Genomic DNA, 23,391 nt, shown 5'->3' with positions numbered 1-23,391 from the left:
TTGGCCCCACGCTGGATCACCTAGGCTGAGGGGGGCAGCCAGCCTGGCCCTTCTCCATCTCTGCGGGCCAACCACAGCCCCCTCTGGGGACTGGCTCTTCTGCTAAGTGCGCCCAGAATGTAGGGGTTGTGCTGGCTGAGCTGGAGCAGGCACTGCCTCCATCCACCCCTGCCCCACTCCACCCCCTTCCTGCCCCGCCCTTGCCCAGGTCTCCTCCCTTGAGTTGGTGGCTTAGTGGGGGTGGGGGTGGGGCAGCCGCAGGGGTCAGCCCCCTCCCACACTCACCATGGCAGCATGGAGTGGAGCGGTCCTGCACCACCCTGCCCCACTGCCGCCCCGGCCCAGGTGGCACCTGGCTCAGGGCCAGGATGCTCTGCTGCCCCGCGCCAGGCCCCCAGCCGACCCCCTGGCTGCCCTGGGACCCACCACAGGAGGGTGGAGGCGGCCACCCCAGAGCACAGAGCCTGGGCACGGGCCGGCTCTGGGAGCAGCACTTTGAGTGGCTGCCAAGGCTGCGTCGTGTACAAGCCGCACACCCCCAGCCCCCGGACAGGCTTTCGCCCAGTGCAGAGCCACTTCTCTCACCACTCAGGTCGTGGCACCAGCGGTTGTGCCGGGGCCAAGGGAGGCGCCCGAGGAAAGCGGGTGATGCCCTGAACCGGTGTGTGCCGGGGGAGGTCATGGCTGCTGGCTCCATAGCTGTGGTCGAGATGTCTCAGAGCCATTTCCTGCCCAGGCGACCTCCAGCTCTGTGGAAGGGGGTCAGCCCCACGGAGCCCATTGCCTAATGGATCGTTCTGGCAGTCTTGAAGCTGCTCCGGGCCTGCGGGTTCGTTCTGTTAGGGCACCGACCACCACGGCCGCCTCTCTGGTGCGCCAGAGCTGGGAGGTCCCCTCCTCAGCCCGGGTGACGGGCGACACAAGAGACCAGATTCCCAGGCAATACGCAGCCCGGGGATTTGGGACTGTCACCTCGCCCACCAGCAGTGCCACGCGGCCCACCTGGCTCAGCTGGCCCTGACCCCCAGCGCCTGTGGGAAGACGGAAAGACTCTTCCCTCCACATGGTAAACAATGAGGGGCCCAGTCAGGATCCAAATCGCCGTTCGCACCGAAGCTACAAGGGGGGAACGTAAGTCTTTGTGGCAGGCCCGGCGCCAGGCCCAAGCGGGAAGGCGGATGAAAGAACCATCCGTCGAAAGAGCTGAGGCTGGTGCTGGATTGTCAATGAAGACCAGGAGCGCGGTGTGCGGAGGACAAGGCAGAGGGGGCTGCGCTGGAGAAAACAAACAGGTTTTGAGAACCTCTCACCTGAGCAGGGGGCTGTTGGACTGCGCAGTTTGAGACAGCGGAAGTCTGGGGGTTTGCTTGTGTGGCTTCTGGCTGGCCAGTGGGGCCAGCAGAGGGACTTCTGTGATGGTTGGATTTGCCTTAGTGAGAAGGAGATCTCAGCCTGGGCTGCAAGTGGCCCCGATTTAAGTGATTTTTACCTTGGATTGATTTCCTTAGCTGTGCCCAGAAAAGCCCATCATATTACACCCTCTCTGCATGGGCCCCAGCTTGCCAGGCCTGTCCCTGCAGTAACACCGGAAGCAATAAAACTAGGCGGACAGAACCCAGCGGAGTCCGGCAACCCTGGCAGGTCAGGACGCCTGGGTTCCATTCCCTGACCTGCCACCTGTTTGCTGTGCAGCTTCGCACAGGTCTCCCGAGCCTGCATGGAACGGCTGCTCCTTGCGTTGGGGCAGGGCGGGTTAACAGTCCCAGGCTGACCCTGAGCAGAGCCCCCTGCCCATGGGCACTGTGGGGGTCCCAGCCCCAGCCCTCTGGAGCCCGGGCTCAAGACAGGCCCCTCGGAGAGTGTAGGCAGGGCCGTGGTAAGGGGGCGAGATCACCAATGGGGGTGCCAGTGGGGCAGTGACGCGATGTCCCCGCAGACCTGGTGGGAGAGGCTGGCCATCCTACCCCCGCCCAGTGCCTCCTGCCCCTCCTCCTCCCCAAGGAAGAGAGCCAGGCTCAGCCACTGTGGGAACACTTTATTCATGGCCGGAGCCACCAGGAGCCCCTCGCCCCGTCACTTCTTCTTCCCCACTTTCTCCCTCTTGATGTCCTTGGCCAGCTCCCCGATCAGCCGCCAGTACTCGCTGAACTTCAGCTCCTCGTCGTGGTTCACATCCAGGCTCCGCATCTTCTCGTCCAGGGACCCCACATCCTGCGGGGAGGGGCCGGGGAGCCGGTCAGAGCCCAGCACTGCTGGGGCACAGCCAGGAGCCGGGGGGCAGGTGGAGCTGTCAGGACTTCAGTTTTCAGAGCCATCCCCTTCATGGGACAGACCAGGGCAGCTGCCCTGGGCCCTGTGCTTCCGGTGCCCCTGTGCTCTGGGGGGCTGTGCTTTGGGGGGACGCAGGCTCTGGGGCAGCCTGGGAGGGAGGGTTAGCGGGAAGCCTAATGCTGGCAGGGGCCCCAACATGCAGTGCCTGGAGTAGCTTCCCTAGTCCAGCTGGTGGATGGGACAGCTCTGCTTGGACCTGTTCTGAGCACCCCAAAATCATACAAACCTGCTGGGCCAACGGCAGCGCCTGGGCTCAACAGACAGACAGACAGAGAGATAGGCAGACGAGGATATGGAGCTAGACAGACAGACAGACAGACAGTCTCCCTGGTGCCCTTATGAGACCCATCTGAGGGAGCAGCACGCACAGGGCCTGTATTTATGAACCTCGCAGGAAAGCAGATGCTGTGCTGGCTCTGAGGGTAAATACATGAGGGGTCCCCCTGCCCGTAATGCTCCCCTCACTCCTGCCCCAGCCCCCCCCCCCGCCAGCCCCCCCACCTCTCTCCCCACACACACTGGCACCTTCATGAGGTTGGGCAGCTGCAGCGTGACCAGCTCCTTGAACTCGCCGGCCGTCAGCGTCCCCTTCTTGCCCTCCCGGCCCGCGTAAGTGAAGAAGATGCTAACGACTTTCTCAATGGCCGTCTCCAGCTCGGTCAGCTCGCAGGCGGCCATGGCGCCGGGCAAGGGGAGCTCCACAGCCGGGGCGGGCGGGCGGTGAGGCACTTACAGTGCAGCTGAGCGCAGCCACTCAGAACGGTCCAGCTCTGCAGGGACACGGGGCAGAGACCCAGGGCTCAGCACCAACCCCGGCACTGCACCGCAGAGAGAGAGAGAAGAGAAGGCTGGGGGGGCAGGGAGACAGGCAGACAGGTAGACCGAGGGTGCATGGGGACAGACGGACAGCTGGATGGATGAGCGTGGGCCCAGCTGGCTCTCGGCTCCATCAGGAAGTCACCAAGCCGTTCCCCTTCCAGCCGTGCCAGCCGGCCGGTGAGCCGCTTGGACGGGCTGGTCGGGCAGGGTGCGATGAGTTTGGCAGTTCTTGGTCCGGTTCCGAGCGGGCAGCTGTTGACAGTGCGGGAGCTGCACTGCGGACCAGCTCGCAGCCGGGCTGGACATGCCAGTTGCCGGGCGCGCACTCCCCCAGCCTGGCACGGAGCCGCCTGTTTACATCATCCCCAGCCTGGCCTGGCGGACAAAGGGCCCAGTATGTGGAGGGGTCCAGCCGGGGCTGCCTGACCCGGGTACCTACAGCATCCGTTGCTGGGCACAGTGCCAGGGTGGGCGATGGGGCATGGCACCTCCGTCCCTGGCACTTAGGAGAGTGCCTCCCCACTGCACCCTGCTCAGCACTGCCCGACAGGGGCCCCAGCACAGGACGGATGCTGCCATAAAGCCAGACAGCAGCCAGACTTGCTGGGACCCTGGGGAGGGAGTTTGGGAGTTTGCGGGGCTCAGTCCCTGAATCCCCCCACGCCCCCCGACTTTCCTCTGCTCCTGCAACCAGACACAATCCCACAGCCCACAGGCCCCAGGACCTGAAGCAGCCGCACGAACACACCCATTCCAGGAAGTCCCTGAGCAATGCTGGGCTGGAGGCTCGGGCCAGGCGCAGGAATCCCCTCTTACCTGGGTGGGCCGCTCAGGAGGGAGCTGCCGACAGGGAGGCTGCGTCCCCCAGCGATGGTTTTATACCCGGCCGGCGGGGAGGGAGTCAGGCAGCCGGCCTGGGGGGCAGAGCTCACGGCTCCAGCAGTTCAACAGGGTGGTGTAATGTTTCCCATCCCAGTCGGACAAACGCCGCCCACGCCCCAACCCGCCCCCCCCGGCCACAGCCAGCAGGCCACGTCCTGAGCAAGTGGCTGCCCACCAGCACCCCTGCCAGGAGGCACCAGGTTTGCAAAGTGCCTGGCCCTGGCCCAGGGACAGACCTACAGGCAGACGGAGGCCCTGGGGCTCAGGGCTGGGGCTGGCAGGGGGAGAGGTGGGAGGGTCGGAGAGAGTTAACTCAGAGAAAGAGCCAAGTGCCAGGAAACTGTGCTTCACTTGGCGCTGTGGCGGATGTAGCAGCCAGGGAAAAACAACCCGTGTTTGCCTGTGCAAAGCCCCAGCTGGGGGAGCCGGTCACCCCTGCCGCCCAGGACCCTGCCCACCTCTCATGCTGCGCTTCAGTCGCTGCTAACGTCAGGCCTGGCCCAAGCCACTGGCCTCAGATTTCCCCCATTCCTGCCCTGGCGCCTGGCCAGCAAGTACCCCCCAGTCCCGGGGCTGGTTGAAAGATCCCAGCTGTGCGCCCTGAATCTGCATCACCTCCCTGGCCTTGCCCCTGCCTCCCTGGGGGCGGGTGACCTATTCAGGCCAGCTGGGCCGCACGCAGTTGCACTCTCTGGTTCTTACCAGTGGCAAACCCAGCAGGGGACACGAATTCATACCCTAAACCCGTGTTCTCGTAAGCAGAGCGCTTGGCAGCCGCCAGAAAGATTCAGGCACCGCCCAGCTGATAGCAGAGCACCCCCAGCTGCCCCCAGCCGGCAGCCTGTGTTTCTCCAGTGGTGCACAGAACAAAACTTGTTCCCCTCGTGGCTGAAAGACATTGGTGGGAACCCGGCCCCAGGCCGCAGCATGTTTTGCTTGAACCGATTTTTGACCCCATGAAATTGCTCCTGTCAATATCAGGCTTTGAACAATTCTTTAGCCTCGGCTAATTTGGCAGCTCAGATTACCCACATGGTCTCCTTTGAGCATCACTTATTTATGAGGGGCGTCAGCTTGGACACATCCCTCCCAGCCCAGGAATAATGTGCCCTCCCGGCCCATAACCGTAATCATGTCCCGCTCCAGACCATTCCCAATGGTACGGCCCTGTGCGTGTTCCTCTCCTTGGCCTCCAAGTGCTTGGGGCAAAAAATCCCTTGGCCCTGAGATCCCAATCCGGCACACGCCAGACACCTGGCCAGGCTTTGCGGTGCACTGGGTGGGGAGGGCACAGCTGAGCCCTGGGGCGTCTGTGCAGTTAATTGGCAGCTTGTAGCCCAGCACTGGTCATTACCAAGTAAGTCCCAGCACTGCCACGTCAGAGAGTGACAGAGACCAGCCTCCGGAGCTAGTTCTGGAGGGCAGGACTCCAGCACGTGGGCCCCATCCAGGCTCTGTCGCTAAGGTGCACAGTGATCACCCTCTGTGCGACACCCAGGGCTTGAAGCCAGGTGTTTGTGCAGCAGTTCCAGAGAGCTCCCAAGGCTGCCCAGCTGATTGGAGAGTGCCCAGAGCCAGGGTTTTTTCCTCCTGGTGGTGAACATTCGCACATGCCACGGTGCACATAAAAATTATTCTACACGGAAGGGAAGAAAGATTAATGGGAACGTCGGCTTCAACGTCGGCGTGAAACCAACGGAGGGAAATTCTGGAACAAGAGCCCTGGAGTGAATATCCCCCACTACATCCCAAACGTCCGAAGGAAACGTCCAACCGTTTCCCTCATTCCAATTGTTTGTTCTTTTCAGCCCAAGGGTCTTGCCAGAGTTGGCCCAGAGTCACCCGGTGGGTCAGTCACCCCCGGGCAGAGGTTTGAACCAAACATTACACCCAGCCCCTAAGTGGGAGCCAAGGAAGGGAAGCGCCCCAGTGGGGATCATCGTGGGGAGTGCGTGGTGCTACTGTGGGGTGCACCGTGCCAGGGAGCCCCACGTTCTGAGCAGTGTGGCAGCGCCCCCACCCCCGAGGAAAAGGGTGACTTGGCTGCTGGGCCCCCGGGAGCTGCAAGGCCTGGTCTCCACCCTGTCCATCCTTCTTGAACTTCTCAGACCGGCCTGAGCCAGACACCTCACCCACAGCCCCCATTAGTGGGGAGCCGCTGACCATCAGCCTCTGATACCCCCCAGGCCCAGCTGGAGGGAGGCTGCACCTGAGAGCAGGCTGCCAAACCCAGCACTGAGCCATCCGCTGCTCTGGGCAGCTGGGGACACCCGGGGGGGATTCCCTGAGCCGCCAGCTCCAGTCACGGCGGGAAGGGTGAGAAGGGTCCCTGGCCGGGAGGGATGCAGAGCACCAGGGAGGGGTCACCGTGCTGGGCGACTGCATGGAGCACATCCCCCTGGGGCGTGCTGCCGTCAGCCCGGGGCGCAGCAGGGACCCCGCTGATTCAGTGCGGGGGCGGGGCGGGGGGGGCTGGGTACAGCAGGGGATGTTTGCCAGGACACTTCCTGTGTTGCTGGCCGGCAGCCAGCAGCCACGGCCTGGGCGGGGCCCAATGGGGGGAGGGGCACGGCCCCGACTCAACCCACCCTCCAACCCCAAGAAATCTTCCAGCCTTTGTCATCAGGCAAGGGAGCAACCGGCCCCTCCTCGCCCCAGCGCCCATGAGCCGGTCCTGGCCCCGCCAGCAGCTCCAGCGCAGCCTGCAGGGGGCGCCAGGCGGGGGGCACTTCCCTCCTGCCACGGGCCCTCAAGTGGGACCCTCTGCGGGAGTCCAGCTGGCCTCTTGCCCTCCCCCACACTGCAGGGGGGGTGCCGGCGCTGGCGGATGGGCACAGGGAGTCTGTCCCCCACCCCTGGACCCCTCACCCGGCCGTGGGGACTGTGAAGCCTGTGACCCAGGGGTGGGTGCTCAGGCAGGTAAGGCCCCTGGAAGGGCGAGGTCCATTTGTGCCTGTGCTGCAGCCCCCTGCATGGCATTGAGCCGGTCTCTGGTTTTGGGGTTCAGCCCCCAGCAGTAAAAGAGAGACCAGGAACCAGCCTTTGCCACCTCACATCCCTCTGCGCGCGCAGCGCCTGGTGCCACAGGGGCGGGCTGCGGCCGGATTGCCCCCTGCCAATGCATCCTGCTTCCCAGAGACGGGCGCCTTGGCAGGGCCCAGCCCGAGAGCGTGAGCAGGCCTGGGACACGCTCAGCCCTGCCGTGAGGCTGGGGAAAGCCAGGTGCACACGCGGCTAGTGCTGCACCCATGTGAGAAGCTTGCACAAGCACTCGCCCCTGCCTGACTCAGCTGGTGCTGGCCCCGCCAGCCAGTTTGGCCAGTTTGGCCCCATTCCCAGCAGCCGGCGACGTCGGCGCTGGATACCAGGCGGAGGGGGATTGGCTGCAGGAGAGCTGCCGGTTCCTGACCAAGCCCCTGACCGCGAGTCAGAGTCACAGGGGACTGAGATGGATTTCCGGAGGAGCGACACCCTCATTCCAGGGCTCACCCCATGAGTAATTCTATCACGCAGCTGGAACGAACAGCCCAGCGATCCCTGGAAGCTGAGCCGGGGGGTGGCCACCCAGGGGAGGGCCAGGTGCCGCCCACCTGACTCGCAAAGAGCCGGAAGCCGCTGTGTCTGTGTGTGGTGCACATCCACACATTCCACGTCACAAAATGCATTCTGCCCGGGGCTGGAAAACGCTGGCAGGAACGCTAGGCTGGCACCCCAACACCTGGGCTGTTGTGGTGAGAAGGGAACTCCATCCAGAAAGCCACTTTCTGGTGCCAGGTTCACCTTTGCCGATGCCGGGGGGGGCGGGGGGGGCGGATGTGACAGAGCCCCTGGGAGGGTCTGAGCAGTGGAAGAGATGGGGCGAACCCTCTCCCCAGGGCAGAGCCCCGAGAGCTGGTCCACGTGCTATCCCTGAGCTGGGTGCCAGGAGGCTGCCGTTGTGGGGGCGGGGGAGGGCAATGGGCTGAGCTTGGAGACACCCCCTGTCCCGTGACCTGGCCTGGCCAGCCCTGGCATGACACAGTGACCATCTGCACGTCCCCCTTTCCTGGCTCCCGTCCTCTGGTCCTGGCAGCCTGGGCCCCGCTCTCAGGGAGACCATTCCACCACCGAGGCCGGGACGGCGCTGGGTGCATCCCTGGGGATGAGCGGGGCAATACTGAGTGGTTGTCACAGAGTGGGGGGGTCCCCAGGCCCTGCCCCCACCCACAGGCGGAGGTGACTCTGGCTCAGCCGGGAGGGCAGCCGGGTTATGGGGCAACAGGCACACGGCGCAGAACAGACTTGTCAGCACAGGAACCAGAAGCCTCAGCGCCAACTGTCCTGGGGAGAGGGGCCCAGAGGGGTCCCTTAGCCGGGCCCTGGCCCCCTTCCTCCCTCTCCAGGCACACCAGGCTGCCCCACTCTAGAGCTCAGTTCTAGTTCCAACCAGCCAGGCCCCTGCTCCCGCCTCGGTCCTGTTTCCCAGGGAAAAGGTGTCCCCGGGCTGCCTGGGTTGCAGAGGGCAGGGAGGGCCATTGAGTACCTGGGAGAAGTCATCACAGCGACATGCCCCTCACCACTATGCACCGATGCTGTGCCCGGGGAAACTGAGGCCCCCACCCGGTGTTACTACCGGACAGTAGGAGACATGCAGCTGACCCAGGGAACCAACCCCCCACCCCCGGCACCTGGCCAGAGTCCTCTTTACCATCGCCTGCCCCTGCTCCGGGCAGAGGGTTCGGGCACCCAGAGCCGTGGGTAACCTCCTGCTCACCATGGCCAACAGCCACTGTGGGGCCTGCCCTCCCGGCACGCGTCTCCTTCCTTCCGCCTTCGCCATGTCGCGGACGGCGAGGCCCAGGCCGAGGGCACTCGGCACAGGCGCTGCAGGCGGTCGCACCAGGTTGGGGCTGGCTGCTGTGGGATGGTCAGCACCCCGGCTCCTGCTCCCCAACCAAGCTGGGTTCCACCTACCTGGCTGCAGGGAGCAGCTGCCTGGCCAGAGGAGGCGGCAGAGGCCAGCTCCCTGGGGCTCCAAACCCGACTCCGACCTACACTGTTCTGCTGCAGTGGCCCCTGCCACCTCCTCTTGCTTGGTTTTATTCCCCCACCCTATGGGGCCCCCAATCTCCACGCTAACCCCCCAAGCACTCCTTGCTAAGCCCTGGGCTGCGAGGGCCTCTGAGCCGGGGCCAGCCCAAGGCAGCACTTAGGGTCTCCATGCCAGGCGGCAGGAGCTGGGCGTTCCCCACTCTGGGTCAGGCAGGCTGGACGCTGGCTGGGGAGCACAGAGACATTGGGGAGCAGGCTGTCCCACTCCCAGGGGGGCCGGGATCCAGGAGAGGGCTCAGAGCACTGGCCCCAGGGCAGGAGAGGGGCGCTAGGGCTGCAGAGTGGTAGAAATCCCCGGCCCGAAGCAGCAGGGCTGTGATATCGCCAGCAGCCCTGGCAGGAACATGGGCATCCGGGGGTCTGCGACAGTGGACCAGCACCCACAGCCTCATGCCCATCAGCAGCCTGACAAACCCACAGCGATGGAGCCAGAGAAGCTCCTGTCACCCTGGCAACGGCTGCCAGCCCGCCGCAAGGAGGGGTGGGGTGGGTCATAGCTCGCACACAGGGGAGCATTGCGGATTCCTGGGTTCCCTACCAGCCGCACAGTTGGGCCTTGGGGGAGCCCTTTGGTGCCTCAGTTTCCCCAGGTGTAACCTGGGCTGGAACGGTCATGTTCTCTGGCTGCTGGGGGGGCTGGCGAGGGGCGTTTGCAGAGGGAGCTGGGCAGAAAAGGAGTTGAGAAAAATCCCACTCTATTCCCTGCTGTCTGCCCTGGCGTGACACCCAGACCTGCCTTCCTTGCCCAGCGCACAGGGATACATAGAGCGGCTCTGTGTGGTTTTGCTTCCCTGGGCTGTGAAGCCAGGCCCTGTTGGAAGCCAGCAGGACTCTGGGGAGAGGGCTGGACTGGGCTGGGCTTTCCAGAGACACACATGGCCATTTATTTCCCTGCTGGGTGGAAGGAGAACACAAGTCCCCCGCAGCCAGGAAGAATTCAGCCTCTTGTGCCCCTCTGCAGCTGGGGCGTGGACCTGCCGTTAGGGGCCTAACTGGGTCTGGGTCGGCTTCTCACAACCTCACAGGGTTACAGCTGGAGCGAGTGAGCTCCCAAGCGCCTGAGCTACTCGGCCCAGCCCGGCACTGTGCGCCTGCCGACCCGCGGCTGCTCCACCCCAGAGCGGGCTGCACTGCTGGCGGGGGAGCAGGTCTGCAGAGTGCTTTGGGCTCCTTCAGGACGAAATGAGTCTGTAAAGGAGCAGGGTGTTTTCCTTCTCTGCCTGGCTCCTCCGCTGCCCTGCAGGCTCTGGCCGTTGGCTGAGCACCTCTGGGGCATTGCCACTTGTTTAGGCCGCAAGAAGACAAACAGGAGACCAATAAACTCAGCGCCAGGGCAGAGCGTGTCCCAGCACTGCCCTCGCCCTCTGCACCCAGACAGCCAGACAATGCCTGTTCCAGGGACTCTGGGGCGTGCTGAGGAGGGTCAGTCCCAGGCCTGGCCCTTTGGCAAGAGCAGGGGGTATGGAAGAGTGAAGTTTGGGGCGCCCACACCCACCCTCAAGTCGGTTCTTCTCTCAGCCGCGGGGGCGGCAGCCAAACAGCAGAAGAATTTGGTGAAAATCGCAGCGATTCAAGAGCCGCCAGGCGTGAGAGCGGGAGAGGGTCAGCGCAACGCACTGCACGCCTCCGGGGGCTCGGGAGCACTCAGCGCCTGCAGGAGTTGTTCCGTGTGCAGCTTTCGCCCATCGCCCCAAACAGCAAAGATAACCGGGAGGGGTTTTCACTTTGCAGTGACGGTGTTGGGAGCTGCAGAGAACTCCTTAAAGAGCCGCAGGGTGCAGGCCCCTGTCCCCTGCTCAGCTGCTGGGCGCCAGCGGAAAGAATCCCAGGGGCTGAGCCAGGGCTGAGCCAGGGCAAATCGGGCTGTGGCAGCCAGCCCTGAAATTGGGGCCACCCTGAGGTTTCACGGGGCCCTCTGCAGGACTGGTAAATGGGTGCCCCTGCGCCCGACAGCCGCAAGCCACTAACAGGACATTTTAAAGCAAAGGTCGACTGAGGCAGCCCATTCACACGCACAAAAGAGACAAACAAACACGCAGCCCTGGAGCACCGAGAGACGAATGGTCTATTTCTTAGCTCCTGAGCTTCCGTGGGCCAGACCCACTGCGTCAGCTTACCCACGAGAGCTCAGGAGCTCATCGATCGCTAGGCCCTCAGGTCTGCAGGCCTGCTCGGGGCTTGTGCTGAAGCTGCAGACTAACGCGGCCCCCCCCGTGAGATGGTAAAGTCACAATGGGCCGGGGCTGGCAGGTGCCTGTGGATGGGTTCATCACCGCCTGACCGGCTCTTCCCCAGGCTTAGCGTTGGCCAGGAGCTCCGGCGCCTTGTGCACTGGTACGTGAGGGAGCCCCTGTCTGGCAGACGCAGCACCATGGAACAGGGAGAGGGAGAGGCGCGCGGTGGACGTTCAGAGCCAGGGCTGCCCCACGGTTCCCCTCTCCTGAGCCGGCTGAGTGTCACGTGAGCCAGCGTGCAGGTGAGCTGTGCCACGGAGGTGATGTGCAACACCCCCTCCATGGCCGGGCACGTAGCAACCTTCCTCGGGGGCTGCTCAGCGGGGAGGGGCTTAGGGACGGAGCAGATGGTTGGGGTGCAGGAGCGGGAGGGCTCTAGGGCTGGGGGGGGTGAGCGCTCCACCTGGGTGTGCAGGCTCTGTGATGGGGCTTGGAATGGGGATTTTGGGGTGCAGAAAGGGGGCTCCAGGTCTGGAGGGGGCTCAGCAGGGTGGGTGTGCCCGAGGGTGTACAGGCTCTGGGCTGGGGGTGAGCCTTGGGCTGGGCTGGGGGAGGATGGCTTGGAGCGCAGGGGTTGTTTATGGGTGCAGGGCTTAAGGGGGGGCGCAGGGGTGGTTCTCAGGCTTTCCCGGGTGTCTCCCTGCTGGGGCTGGTGGGAGGGACACCCCTCTGCTGGCCAGGGCAGCCCCAGGGCTTGGCGGGAACCCTGCTGCAGCCCTGTGCAGAGCTCCTCGGGGTGTTGCCTGGCTTTGGGGGCATTTAGACAAAGACCAGCAGGGCCCCAAATTTTCGGGTGCCCTGAGCTGTGGCACATGCTGCTCTGGATAAGGACGGCCCTGCCTGATGTCCGCATGGTGAGTCAAGCTCGGCTCCCCAGGCCCCAGAGCTGGAAAACCTTGGGCGGGGGGGTGCAGCCCCCGCCGGGATCCTGCTGTGTAACAGCTGACCCAGGAGGGAGCCGAGCTCTCCCAGCCCAGGTATCAGCAAGGGCCATGACTGGTTTAGCCGGCTCTGCGTGTAGCAAGGCAGCAGCAGAGGCCGAAACCTGTTTGGAGATCCCCTAACCTGCTTGGCACAAGCGCTGCGCTCCCAGGAGCTCCCGCTGTAATTGCTTCTCCCAGGAACCGGCCAGTGGGGACATGTCAGGATGGAATTTCTGCAGCAGTTTTGCCTGGCCCATGTGCCAGGGTGTGGCCCCCTTGGGAGGCGCCGAATGGGCTGGATTCCCTGGGAGAGGCCTGGGCGCTGGGAGGGGCAGGACCTGGTCGTATTTGTTCAAACTTAGGTGCTGCGCTCCATTTTCGGGGTGTAAATCCAGAGACAATCCCCTGGGCTGCGCAGGGCGAGTCAGGCGTCACACCTGAGCCAGAATCCGGCCTGGTGATTTTAGGCAGAGATTTTTCAAATGCACCTGAGAAGCGTTGGGGTTGAAAAGGCTGGGAACCAGGAGTTGTGCAAGGGCCTTGGGCGGCCCTGGGGAACACAGCTGGCTCCCGCCCACCTTGGGGCATTAACGGCCCCGCACCAGAGAGGAAGGATGGTCTGGGAGTTGGGGCATCATCGTCAGACTAGTGCTGAAAGCAGGGCTCGTGGGCCCACTGTGCCACCAAATTCCCATGTGACCTTGGTCTGCTCACTTAACCCCAGCGGCGCTGTAGCACAGGGGCATTAGCTTCGGACCCGTCTCCTCATGTCTCTGCAGCTAAGGCTGAAACTGGCTCCCCTTCCGAACTCCACATCTGTTTTTATTTAGGGTCTATACTGTGGTCATGCCCAGCAACCCCAGTCCACTCACAAGGTGCTAACCTGTCTGCATACAGGGAATTTCACCCCTGCAGGGTCACCTCCTCTTGCATCCTTCCCCAGCTCCGTGCAGACACCAGCAGCCAGCCGTGGGGTGGACTTCCTGTGCCAGACAGGTGTGGGCTGTGCCCAGGGTTTGGAAGCAAGAAGCTCCCAAGTTCCAATGCCCACTGGAAACCCTCCAGGGCCTTGGGCAAGTCACTTAACCAGCCGATACCTCCGTTCGCCAGCCGTAACATAGCAACAAGCTGGAGCTTTCCTCAGCTGCCATCTGACAGGTCGAACCACCGTGTGCCGTAACCCTCTGCCCCATCGAGTCAAAGCGCTTAGGCACGATGCTCTCGTCTCACAAAAGGAAACTGAGGCACGGAGTGAGGCCATGACTCCTAAGTTGCCCAAGGAGTCTGTGGCCAGGCTGGAATTAGAACCAGGTCAGGACGGGGACCCCAGAGTCCTGACTCCCCCTCCTGTGCTGTAACTGCTAACCCGGCCCCCTCTGCCGTACTGCTCTAAGCCTTCCAGCTCCGGTGTGTGACAGGCTGAGCAGGTAACAGCCTTTGCATGGCAACACCTGAGTGTCCACCCCAGCACCTGGCCTGGGCTCTCCCCTCCCCCACCCTCTCAGGCTGGCCAGAACCCCCAGGTTCAGGGCTTCTGGGCACACCAGCTGGGACCTGCCTGGGTATTTCCTCCTGCACTTCCTGGCCTAGCAAAGAAGCCAATGCCCCATATCTGGGTTCACTCCCAGGATCCGATTCTCAGCTGCATTGGCCCCACAGGCCAGGGTGCTGGGCAGAAGGCCTGGGGGTGCCAGGCGGGGCGTGGCACAGCCGGGAAGTCTCAGCGCCAGGCGTCGGAGCCGGGTGCAAGGTCGGGCAGGGGCAGAGCGCGAGAAATGGGCCGGCTCAGGCTGGAAGGGGTGCCAGCAGCATCAGGGCAGAGCCTGTCAGCCAGGCAGAGGATCAGCTGGTTTGTCCAGCTGCCAGTTCCCCTTGTTAGGACGAGCCGGAAGGCGAGCGTGGTGGGGGTAGGAGGCAGGGGGCCAGCCACACTCCAGCTCAGCACAGGCAGCAGAGAGGGGCTCGGCCGCTCCTCTGCTCCTACCCTGTAAGTGCCAAACTGCGACCGCCAGGCCAGGTGGGGGGAACACAGAGCGGGGGTCCAGGAGGGGTGGGGGGGGCAATTCTGCTCTCATGGGAGCCATGTTTGCAGGGGCTGAGCACCGTGGAGATCTGACCCCAAGAACGGGACTGGCGGGGCAAGGGGCGGGGGCAGCTGTGAGCAGCCGGAGGTTAGCTGGGAGTTCAGGGGGCAGTTTGTGGGGGCTGAGGGTGTATCTGTGAGCCAGGGACATACGGTGCTAGCAGGAGGCAGGGCCCATGGTGGGTTTGGGCCTGATCCTGCTCCCATGCCTTGCTGGCACCAATGGGAGAGGGATTGGGCCCCATCTGGCTGGGGATGGGGCTGGGGGCAGATGGGCTGGCAGAGGGGGCTGTATACGTGCAGCCCGGGGAGAGAAATGGACCCCAGCTTTGCCTCTCCCCACCCCATTCGTCCCAGCCCCCCAGCACAGCCAGCCGCATCCCCAGCCTCCCCCCACAGCCCCAACTGCACCAGCCCAGGGGGTGAGGGACAAACAGCCCAGTGACACCTCTGTGTGGGGCTGCAGCCACCTCCCCTGCCCCTCAACCCCAGGGGATGGCAGAGCCCGGCCAGGCTGCTCCACGCCCCCATCGGCCCAGCTGTGCTGCTGTGGTGAGGGGACTGCCCAGGCCAGCTACGTGCTGAATGAGGGGCTCCACCCTGCCTGGTGCTTAGGGGGATCTGCTCTGTGCTCCCCCCATTGCTCAAGAGACCAGGCGGGGGTCAGAGCCCCAGCCCGAGTCCCTGCCCAGGATCCCAGCCACAGCATTCGTCCTGTACCTCTGACGCCAGGGACTTGTCTTTGCGCCCCTGGGGAAGGTGTGCTGCCCAGGGAAATGCCAGCAAGCTGCCCCTGCCCCACCTGGGCAGGCCACACCCCAAATGGGGGGGAGCTCATCGGGACAGAGGCAGCAGTGAGGGGGCGGGGGGGTCACACCCATCCCATCCTGCGTTAGAGGCAGAGCCCTGCCCCTCCCCTTCTCCTACACTCAGCTGAGCAACCCCTCCCGACCCCAGCCGGGGTGCGTTAGCCATGGGGAGGCCTCCCCAGAAGTAGTTGCACTGGCCAGCACCTTGCCTGCTGGAGAGGCAGCAACAGCTTCCTCCTCCCAGAAACCTGCATCAGTTTCACTGGGCACCCAGCCCCAGCGCTGGTGGAGCAGCCCTAGGTGGGAGGAGAAGGGGCAGCTAGAGATAGTGCCATACCTGCCCAGGGCGGGTTAGCATTAAACAAGGGCGCAGCTAAGTATCATCCCCGTTTCCGCTGCACCGCCCTGCACCTTGCTCACCCACTTTGGGAGGCAGAGGCCAAGCCCCACTCTGCCCCCAGCCCAGGAGGGTCTTGGGTCTGTGCTCTGTCACTTTCCCCTCCTCAGCCGCGGGTCATAGCCTCTCTAGTGCCAATGGCGATTCTCCCCTTGTCCAAGGGGCAGAGGCCTCACCGTGTGGGGTAGGACGTGAGCACTGTTGTGACGTTCTCAGGCCTGTTGGGCAAGAGGGAGCTGGGAATTTGTGCCGTTCTCGTTCTGCGAGGGAGCCTGGTGCCCCTGGGTGCCCAGCGTGCTGCCCATGGAGGGCAGCAGGCACTGAGGTGCCACGGGGCTGAGCAGGGTAGGTAAACAGCTCGTCTGCCGGCTGCTAAATGCAGCCACCTCTGTGGCGGAGCGCCTGGGCGGTGTGGGCCGGGCAGATGTGTGACAGAACCCGCAGGTGGGGACCAGGAGACGATCCGCTCCCAGATTAGAGCCTGCATGGGAATTCAGGCCAGCCAGCCGGTCCCACCCGGCGCTTGGGCAACCCGGCCACGGGCTCGGGGCTGAACATCTCCTTGGGAGGGGCACCAGCTGCCCCGGGGGTCAGTACTCCCTGCAAGGGGAGAGCGCCCCCTACTGGCCCCTTCCCACGCCCAAGGCTCAGGGCCCGCCGCCTGCGGAGAACAGAGCAGCCCCCCTCCTGGGGCTGTATGTGCAGCAAAGGGAGAGAGGGAGGCCGCTGTGTTGGCAGCTCGCGACCCCCAGGGATTTGGGTTGGGAGGGTGGGGGAGGAGAGCCCCCACTGCCAGGGTAGCAGCTGCCCTGCCTGTGAGCATATCAGGTCTGAGACCGGCCCCCGGGCTTGGGGCTCACCCCCAAGCGGCATCAGGGCCAAGGAAGCAGCAGGCCAAATCCATACAGGGCAGCGCGACAGCCACGTCCCCCTGGAACACCTGCCCTGCTGGAGTCTGTCACAGGCTGCCCCCCTGTAACAGGAGCTGCCTGGAGCCTGCTCTATCGCCAGGGCTCCAGCCAGGCATCTGGTTTCCTGGCTCCTCTGTTTCCACAGCAACCTTTCAAGCCGGGATTTCTCCCTTTGACAAGGGGCCTTTATATAGACACTCAGCGCCGTCAGCCGATAGGTCCCCCGCCACGCCACACTGGCTCCCATTGTCCAGCAGGAGCAGCCAGGAGACACCCGATAGCCCCAGCCCTGTTGGCACGCTGGGCTGGGTTACAGGCAGCTGGCGCCCGGTCAGGAGAACAGAGACCAGAGTGTTCTGCAGCACTAAGCCAAGGTCCTGCAGTAACTCTGGGACGGACGGGGTACTGGGGGACCAGTGCGGAGCTGCCTGGCACAGGGACCCCACAAGTGCTGTAGTAAAGCCCAGCTGCGGTACTGGAGGGCCACGGTTGTGCCGGCTGCAGTAAGAACCCACAGATATGGTCGCAAGGCCCAGCAGCCGCAGCCATGGTCCCCAGTGGCTGAGGGCTCGGGTGAGACACAGGCAGCGATGTTCCCGGTTGTGTTCCTGTCTGTGGGTGGAGTAGGCTGGTCGTAAACACAGAGGGTCATTAGCCAAAGCAGCGAGTTCCGGAGGGCTGGTCCCTGGGGAGGGGGTGTTGCCTGAGAGCTCTGCCCTGGTTTCACGGCATGGAGGCAGGACACGTCTGGCCAGAGCCCCAGGTGGCGGTGGAGGAGATCCGGGGTCCCTCGGGCCTGGGCATCTGCAGCTGGTGCTCCAATCCCAGGGCACCAGGAGAGGGGGCCTGCTCCTGCTCCTGCTCCTGCTCCTGCTCCTGCTCCTGCTCCTGCCCAGCCAGTGGGGCTCCTCCAGGGGTCAGTGGGAGTGACACCCGCACCCACCTCAGCTGCTGGCCAGCCCCAGGGAGCTGAGGCCCTGCTCCCCATTGAGCCCCTTGGTGGGTCACATGGAGCCCCCGGCACTGGCTGGTTCTGGGGGTCGGTGTCAAACATTCAGCTGCCTGTGCACGTGTGGGGAGTCGCTCTGTGTGTGCATGTTACAGCCCCTCACATGGCGCTCCCCTGCTGCCAACCGCCCCTCTGCTGTCACTGGCCCTTTGAATCCGGTGAGCACTGCGCCAGCATCTCAGCTGTGCTGCCCTGCCCTGGGATCAGACCCTTCTGTGGGGATGGGGGCTTGGCTCTTATGCCAGCGCCTCAGTCTTCAGGGGCACAGAGCCAGCCCATAGGGGGCAGCCTGGGGGAGATCAGGAGCTGGTCAGTGGTACGGGGGGGAGCCGAGGGGAGCCCAGGGGCCATGCAGTGGTACAGGGGGGAGCCTGGGGGAGCCCAGGAGCCGTGCGGCGGTAAGAGAGCAGACCGGGGGAACCCAGGAGCCGTGCAGTGGTACGGGGGGAGACCGGGGGAGCCCAGGAGCCATGCGGCGGTACAGGGGGGAGACCGGGGGAGCCCAGGAGCCGTGCGGCAGTACAGGGGGGAGCCCGGGGGAGCCCAGGAGCCGTGCGGCGGTAAGAGAGCAGACCGGGGGAACCCAGGAGCCGTGCAGTGGTACGGGGGGAGACCGGGGGAGCCCAGGAGCCATGCGGCGGTACAGGGGGGAGCCCGGGGGAGCCCAGGAGCCGTGCGGCAGTACAGCGGGGAGCCCGGGGGAGCCCAGGAGCCGTGCAGCGGTACGGGGGGAGACCGGGGGAGCCCAGGAGCCGTGCGGCGGTACAGGAGGAGCCCAGGGGAGCCCAGGAGCCGTGTGGCGGTACAGGGGGGAGCCCAGGGGAGCCCAGGAGCCGTGCGGTGGTACACGGGGGAGCCCGGGGGAGCCCAGGAGCCGTGCGGTGGTACAGGGGGAGCCCAGGAGCCATGCGGCGGTACAGGGGGGAGCCCAGAGGAGCCCAGGAGCCGTGCGGCGGTACAGGGGAGAGCCCAGGGGAGCCCAGGAGCCGTGCGGTGGTACAGGGGGAGCCCAGGGGAGCCCAGGAGCCGTGCGGTGGTACGGGGGGAGCCCAGGGGCCATGCAGTGGTACAGGGGGGAGCCCGGGGGAGCCCAGGAGCTGTGCAGTGGTACAGGGGGGAGACCGGGGGAGCCCAGGGGCCATGCAGTGGTACAGGGGGGAGACCGGGGGAGCCCAGGAGCCATGCGGTGGTACAGGGGGGAGCCCAGGGGAGCCCAGGAGCCGTGCGGTGGTACGGGGGGAGCCTGGGGGAGCCCAGGAGCCGTGCGGTGGTACAGGGGGGAGCCCAGGGGAGCCCAGGAGCCGTGAGGTGGTACAGGGGGAGCCCAGGGGAGCCCAGGAGCCGTGCGGCGGTACAGGGGGAGACCGGGGGAGCCCAGGAGCGGTGCGGCGGTACAGGGGAAGCCCAGGAGCCGTGTGGTGGTACGGGGGGAGCCCAGGAGCCGTGCAGCGGTACAGGGGGAGATGGGGGGAGCCCAGGAGCCGTGCAGCGGTACAGGGGGAGCCCAGGGGAGCCCAGGAGCCGTGCGGCGGTACGGGGGGAGACTGGGGGAGCTCAGGCCAGGTGGCTGGACGTGGGGAGCTGCCGTTCCAGCCCTGAAAGTTCCCCAGGGGACCGGCCAGCTGGAGGTCCTGATCCTGCCCTGCCCCCAGCAGGCCCTACTCCTCGCTGCCCAGCAACATGTGTTGGCCCTTCTGCCCCCACAGGCCCTCTGGCAGGAGAACGGGGCTGACGCCAACCCAGCTGCGCCAGGAGGGCCCCCCCCATGGCCTCCTGCTCCAGGCCCAGCCAGGGGCTGTTTAGTGGCACAGCTGGGCTGCCAGGCTGCCCGTGGGCAGGTGCCCAGCTCCAGAACCACCACCCCAGACCAGCCCCCATGTTGGCAGCCCCAGGGCAGAGACCAGGGCTGGCTGGGCCCCACCGGCTGCTCTCCTGCTCATGGGTCCCTCCAGGCTCCTTGGCAGGTCCTGCTCCCAGCCTCTCAGCCCGCGTGGTGCTTCTTGCAGAGCTGTGCCATGGCCTCGCAGCTGGAGCACGCCATGGAGGGGCTGATCGCCGTTTTCCACCAGTACTCGGGCAAGGAGGGCGACAAACGCAAGCTGAACAAGAGGGAGCTGAAGGAGCTGTTGCAGACGGAGCTGGGCTGCTTCCTGGAGGTGGGGACCAGCCCCTGGCCCTGTGCGTGGGGCATTGGGATAGTCCGGGGGGCGAGGGACCTGGCACCGAGCAGGCAGGCCTAGGGGACCACCTGGGTGCGGTGCCCCTGCCTTCCAGTGCAGGAGCCACATCTGCCCACCCCGGGAGCACTGGCCTGCCCTCCCGTGGGTGGGCACCAGCAGCAGAGCAGGAATGGGAGGTGCACAGCCATGCCTGCTGCCAGGGCAGCCTGGTTCCCTTGGGCTTGGGCTGCAGGCGGTTCCCACATGCCAGGCGCTGGGCTCCCAGCCCCTGCCCGGCTGACAGGTCTCTCGAGTATGGAGCTTCCCAGCATCCACCTCCCCATTCCCCAGCTCCCAGCTGTGTTTCCTCTGCGCCCAGTGCAGCTCTAACCCCTCCCCTCCCTTCCTCCTGCCTCGCCACCCGCCTCCACCTTCCCCACAGCAGCCTGGGCCCCGCAGCCCCAAACCGGGGTCCAGGCGCTCACCTGGCTGCCTGCACTGTCTCCTGCAGACCCAGAAGGACGCCAGCACCGTGGACAGAATCATGCAGGACCTGGACGCGGATGGCGATGGGGAGGTGGACTTCAAGGAGTTTGTGGTGCTGGTGGCGGCTCTCACCGTGGCCTGCAACACCTTCTTCTGGGAGGACACCTGAGCAGGGAGCTGGCCTGGCCTGGCCTGGCCTGCTGTCCCCCAGAGCCGCAGCCCCGCACCCGTTCCAAGCCAGCCAACGGGCGCCCCCCAACCAGCTAAACAGAGCTACCCATTAAAGCCACCAAACGCGCCCCGGTGCCCCGTTCCTTCCTCATCGTCCAGCGAGGGGGGGCATGACTGCAGTGGGGCTGGGAGGGCCAGGAGCCCCCGGTCCCAGGGTCGACGTTATCCCGGGAGATACAAGAGGGCGGAGGCTGCCCCATCACCTGTGAGACTGAGCTCAGGGCCCTCAGCCTTGGAGATCCCTGGGGGTCAGGAGCCAAGAAGCTGTCACCCCTTCCAGTCACCCTGGCCAACCACCTTCCCCCATTCTCCACCCTCACTGTGCTCCGGGGGCTCTTACCGCCGCACCAGGCGGCTCAGACAGCCCCACTTGGGCCCCAGGACCAGGCAACCCCGCCCCCCCTGCACCCTGTTCTGTTTGCGTGGCCCTGCCTCAGTGCTGGGCTCACAGGCCATAGTCTCTGCCTCAGCTGGGGGCCTCACAGGCAGCAGCCTGGCCCTCTCTCTTCCCACTCACGGCCAGCACCATGCGTCACAGGCGCCCCGCCAGGCAGAGCCCCTGCCCCAAGCAGGCTGGTCTCTGTGGGAAGGGGGCGGGAATGGGAACACCAGGGGATGGCTGGGAAAGGGGTGGCAGAAGCGTGGGTGACTCAGGCGGTGGGACGTTGCCCAGCACAGGGCTGCACCCATCCCACACGGGGAGGAACCCGTTCTTATCTCCCTTCCAAAGGGCTGGGGGCAGCTGGGCGCCCAGGAAACAGCCTCCCCTGACTGGTACCGGTTGTTTGGCTGGGCGACACACAGCGCAGGGAGTGCCACCTCGTGGGCCTAGCGGTGCTCATGCTGCACCAGAGCCGCCTCCCAGGCTGCAGATTTGACACTTCACTGGGCTGGGGCCCAAGCACTTTGTAAGGTAGCTGCTGATGCTGAATTGTGGCCACCTCTGGGGTGGAAGGTGGTTGTCTGTGCTCAGCAGTGAAAGGCTGAGGGAAAGAGTCTTGACAAGAGTAAGGGACAGGGGGGTGAAATCCTTTGGAAAAATGCCCATTGTTAATGGCTGGGCGAAGCACAGACAACCACGTCGGAGTTCCCTGGGTCTGTGAGCAGCCAGGAGAAGGACTGGAGTGAAGTCGGTGGGACTGGAACCTGCAAGCCCAAAGAATGTGATGCTGAACTCTAGCATGCACGTCTACACCCCCTCCACGGCTGGGGCTCAGCTTCTCTTCCCTGACAACAGCCTTGAACCCTTTCCAGCAGATAGCAAATGGGTCTGTCACAGCCACCGAGACAAACACGCCACATTCCCAGGGGGACATGGCCTTGGCGGAGTGTGATAAACCTCTGACAACAGAGTAAGCAAGGAGTAAACCCCCTGCAGCCCGGGCAGAAGAATCAGGCCCCTAAGCTGGAAACCATGCGACAAGCCAGCCAAGGGTTGTTTAAAAGGTTTTTTATATTGGTTTTCCATGGTGAAAACTGCGGTCCCCAAGGCAGTATTACCAGAGATGATGGTTTTAGTAAGAGTCTCCAGATAGTTGGTGTTTTTCTTAAAGTCCCAGCTGGGGGAGTCAAGAGATGGCAGGACGCTCACAGCTTCATTTACAGAGCCAAATCCTGGGGGTTGTGGAAATGAGCTGGAGAACGTGAACCACGAGCAATCCGAAAGGCTCCAGAACTAGCCGGGACGTGGAAAGACACTGGCACTTACTCTGGCTTAAAATCGCAATATTTCTAACCCACTCGTGTGATTTTGTTGAGGGCAGACTCCCGATTTTCGAAAGCTCGAGCCTGGTGTTTGCACTGCACGTCTAACTTACGCAGTATTTGCTGCCGCTGCTGCTCGCTTCCACTGACCCAAAACTGGCAGCCCTGCCAAGCGGGCGTGTCTCCCGGGGTGCACAAATCTCTATTCAAAACTGATGGCCGCAAAACAGAAAAGGGCAACCAAAACAATGAGGGGTTTGGAACAGGGCCACCTTAGGAAAGGTTAAAAAGACTGGGACTTTTCAGCTTCAAAAAGAGGAGACTGGGGAGATATGATGGAGATCCATACAGTCATGACGGGTGTGGAGAGAGGGAATAAGGAGAAGTTATTTGCTTGTTCCCATAGCACAAGAACTAGGGGTCACCCAATGCAATTAACGGAGAGCAGCACAATCGGCTGGTGGAATTTCCTGCCAGAGGATGTTGTGAGGGCCAGGACTTTAACAGGGTTCAGAAAAGAGCTAGAGAAATTCTTGGAGGTTTGTTCCGTTGATGGTTGTTAGCCAGAATAGACAGGGATGGTGACCTTGGACGCTGTTTGGCAGAGGCTGGAAATGGGCGACAGGGGAGGGATCACACAATTCTCTGCTCTGTTCACTCCTTCTGGGCACCCGGCATCAGCTGCTGTCGAAAGGCCTGACACAGGGCTGGACGGACCTTTGGCTGACCCAGTCTGGCCATTCGTATGTTCTTGCAACAATGCGTGGCCTGACATCAGGGCTGGGAACACGCACACACCTGGCAGGGAGCACGTTAACCTCCCTGGAGCGTCCATAATGGAGGAACAAGGCGCCGCCCTTCCACAACAGGATCCCACCGCAGAGGGGGACAGCGGACTTGGAGTTCGTTTACAAATCTGGCACCTTAAGCCTGGGCCTGAACAGAGATCTGAACTCTGCTGTACTGGAGCAGGGCAATTCCCACCCCCACTGATAGGGCTGGGCTGGATGGACATTTGGTCTGAGCCAGTATGGCCGTTCTTATGTTATGATGGAGCCATGGCCCACTGAAGGAGCTGAGGGCCAGAGCTCTGAAGTCTGCCCTTGGCAGTGCTGGTGGAGGGGTGGTGTAATGCCAGGGGGACCACCATCCGTAGAAGGAAGACATCTTTTCTTTTTCTTAGTTTTTACCATTTTGCTGCCAGCTCCACCTGCTTAGCAGGCCCTGTCTGGTCAATGGGCCAACCCCTTTGCAAGCTGAGACATTTAGCTGGCAGGGGGGCATCTCATGCACCATGTTCAAAGTCTTCATTTGAAATAAAG

General features: G+C 64.0%; 2 protein-coding genes across 4 annotated transcripts; one reads left to right on the top strand and one right to left on the bottom strand.

Moving 5' to 3' along the window:
• Positions 1 to 2,020: 2,020 nt before the first annotated feature.
• Positions 2,021 to 4,176, bottom strand: S100A13 (S100 calcium binding protein A13). 3 transcript variants are annotated; one of them, XM_074980982.1, is made up of 3 exons: positions 3,899 to 4,176; positions 2,857 to 3,101; positions 2,021 to 2,211 (listed from the first exon to the last, which is right to left on the bottom strand). In XM_074980982.1, exons 2-3 carry the CDS (start codon positions 3,007 to 3,009, stop codon positions 2,074 to 2,076), a joined length of 291 nt encoding a protein of 96 aa, XP_074837083.1. In that variant the 5' UTR covers positions 3,010 to 3,101; positions 3,899 to 4,176; the 3' UTR covers positions 2,021 to 2,073. The 3 variants fall into 3 exon arrangements, with proteins under 3 accessions (XP_074837083.1, XP_074837085.1, XP_074837082.1); XM_074980984.1 differs by having other exon boundaries at positions 2,857 to 3,149; positions 3,967 to 4,176; XM_074980981.1 differs by having other exon boundaries at positions 3,967 to 4,172.
• Positions 4,177 to 14,123: 9,947 nt separating this feature from the next.
• On the top strand, positions 14,124 to 20,432 carry S100A1 (S100 calcium binding protein A1). Its single transcript, XM_074980566.1, has 3 exons — positions 14,124 to 14,267; positions 19,496 to 19,645; positions 20,160 to 20,432. The coding sequence occupies exons 2-3, from the start codon at positions 19,505 to 19,507 to the stop codon at positions 20,301 to 20,303; spliced, it is 285 nt and encodes a 94-aa protein (XP_074836667.1). The 5' UTR covers positions 14,124 to 14,267; positions 19,496 to 19,504; the 3' UTR covers positions 20,304 to 20,432.
• Positions 20,433 to 23,391: the final 2,959 nt, after the last annotated feature.

The sequence above is a fragment of the Carettochelys insculpta genome, chromosome 30 (genome assembly GCF_033958435.1).
Source record: "Carettochelys insculpta isolate YL-2023 chromosome 30, ASM3395843v1, whole genome shotgun sequence".
Lineage (NCBI taxonomy): Eukaryota > Metazoa > Chordata > Testudines > Carettochelyidae > Carettochelys > Carettochelys insculpta.
Note: the sequence above shows the minus strand (reverse complement) of the source record. Positions and strands in the feature narration are given on the sequence as shown.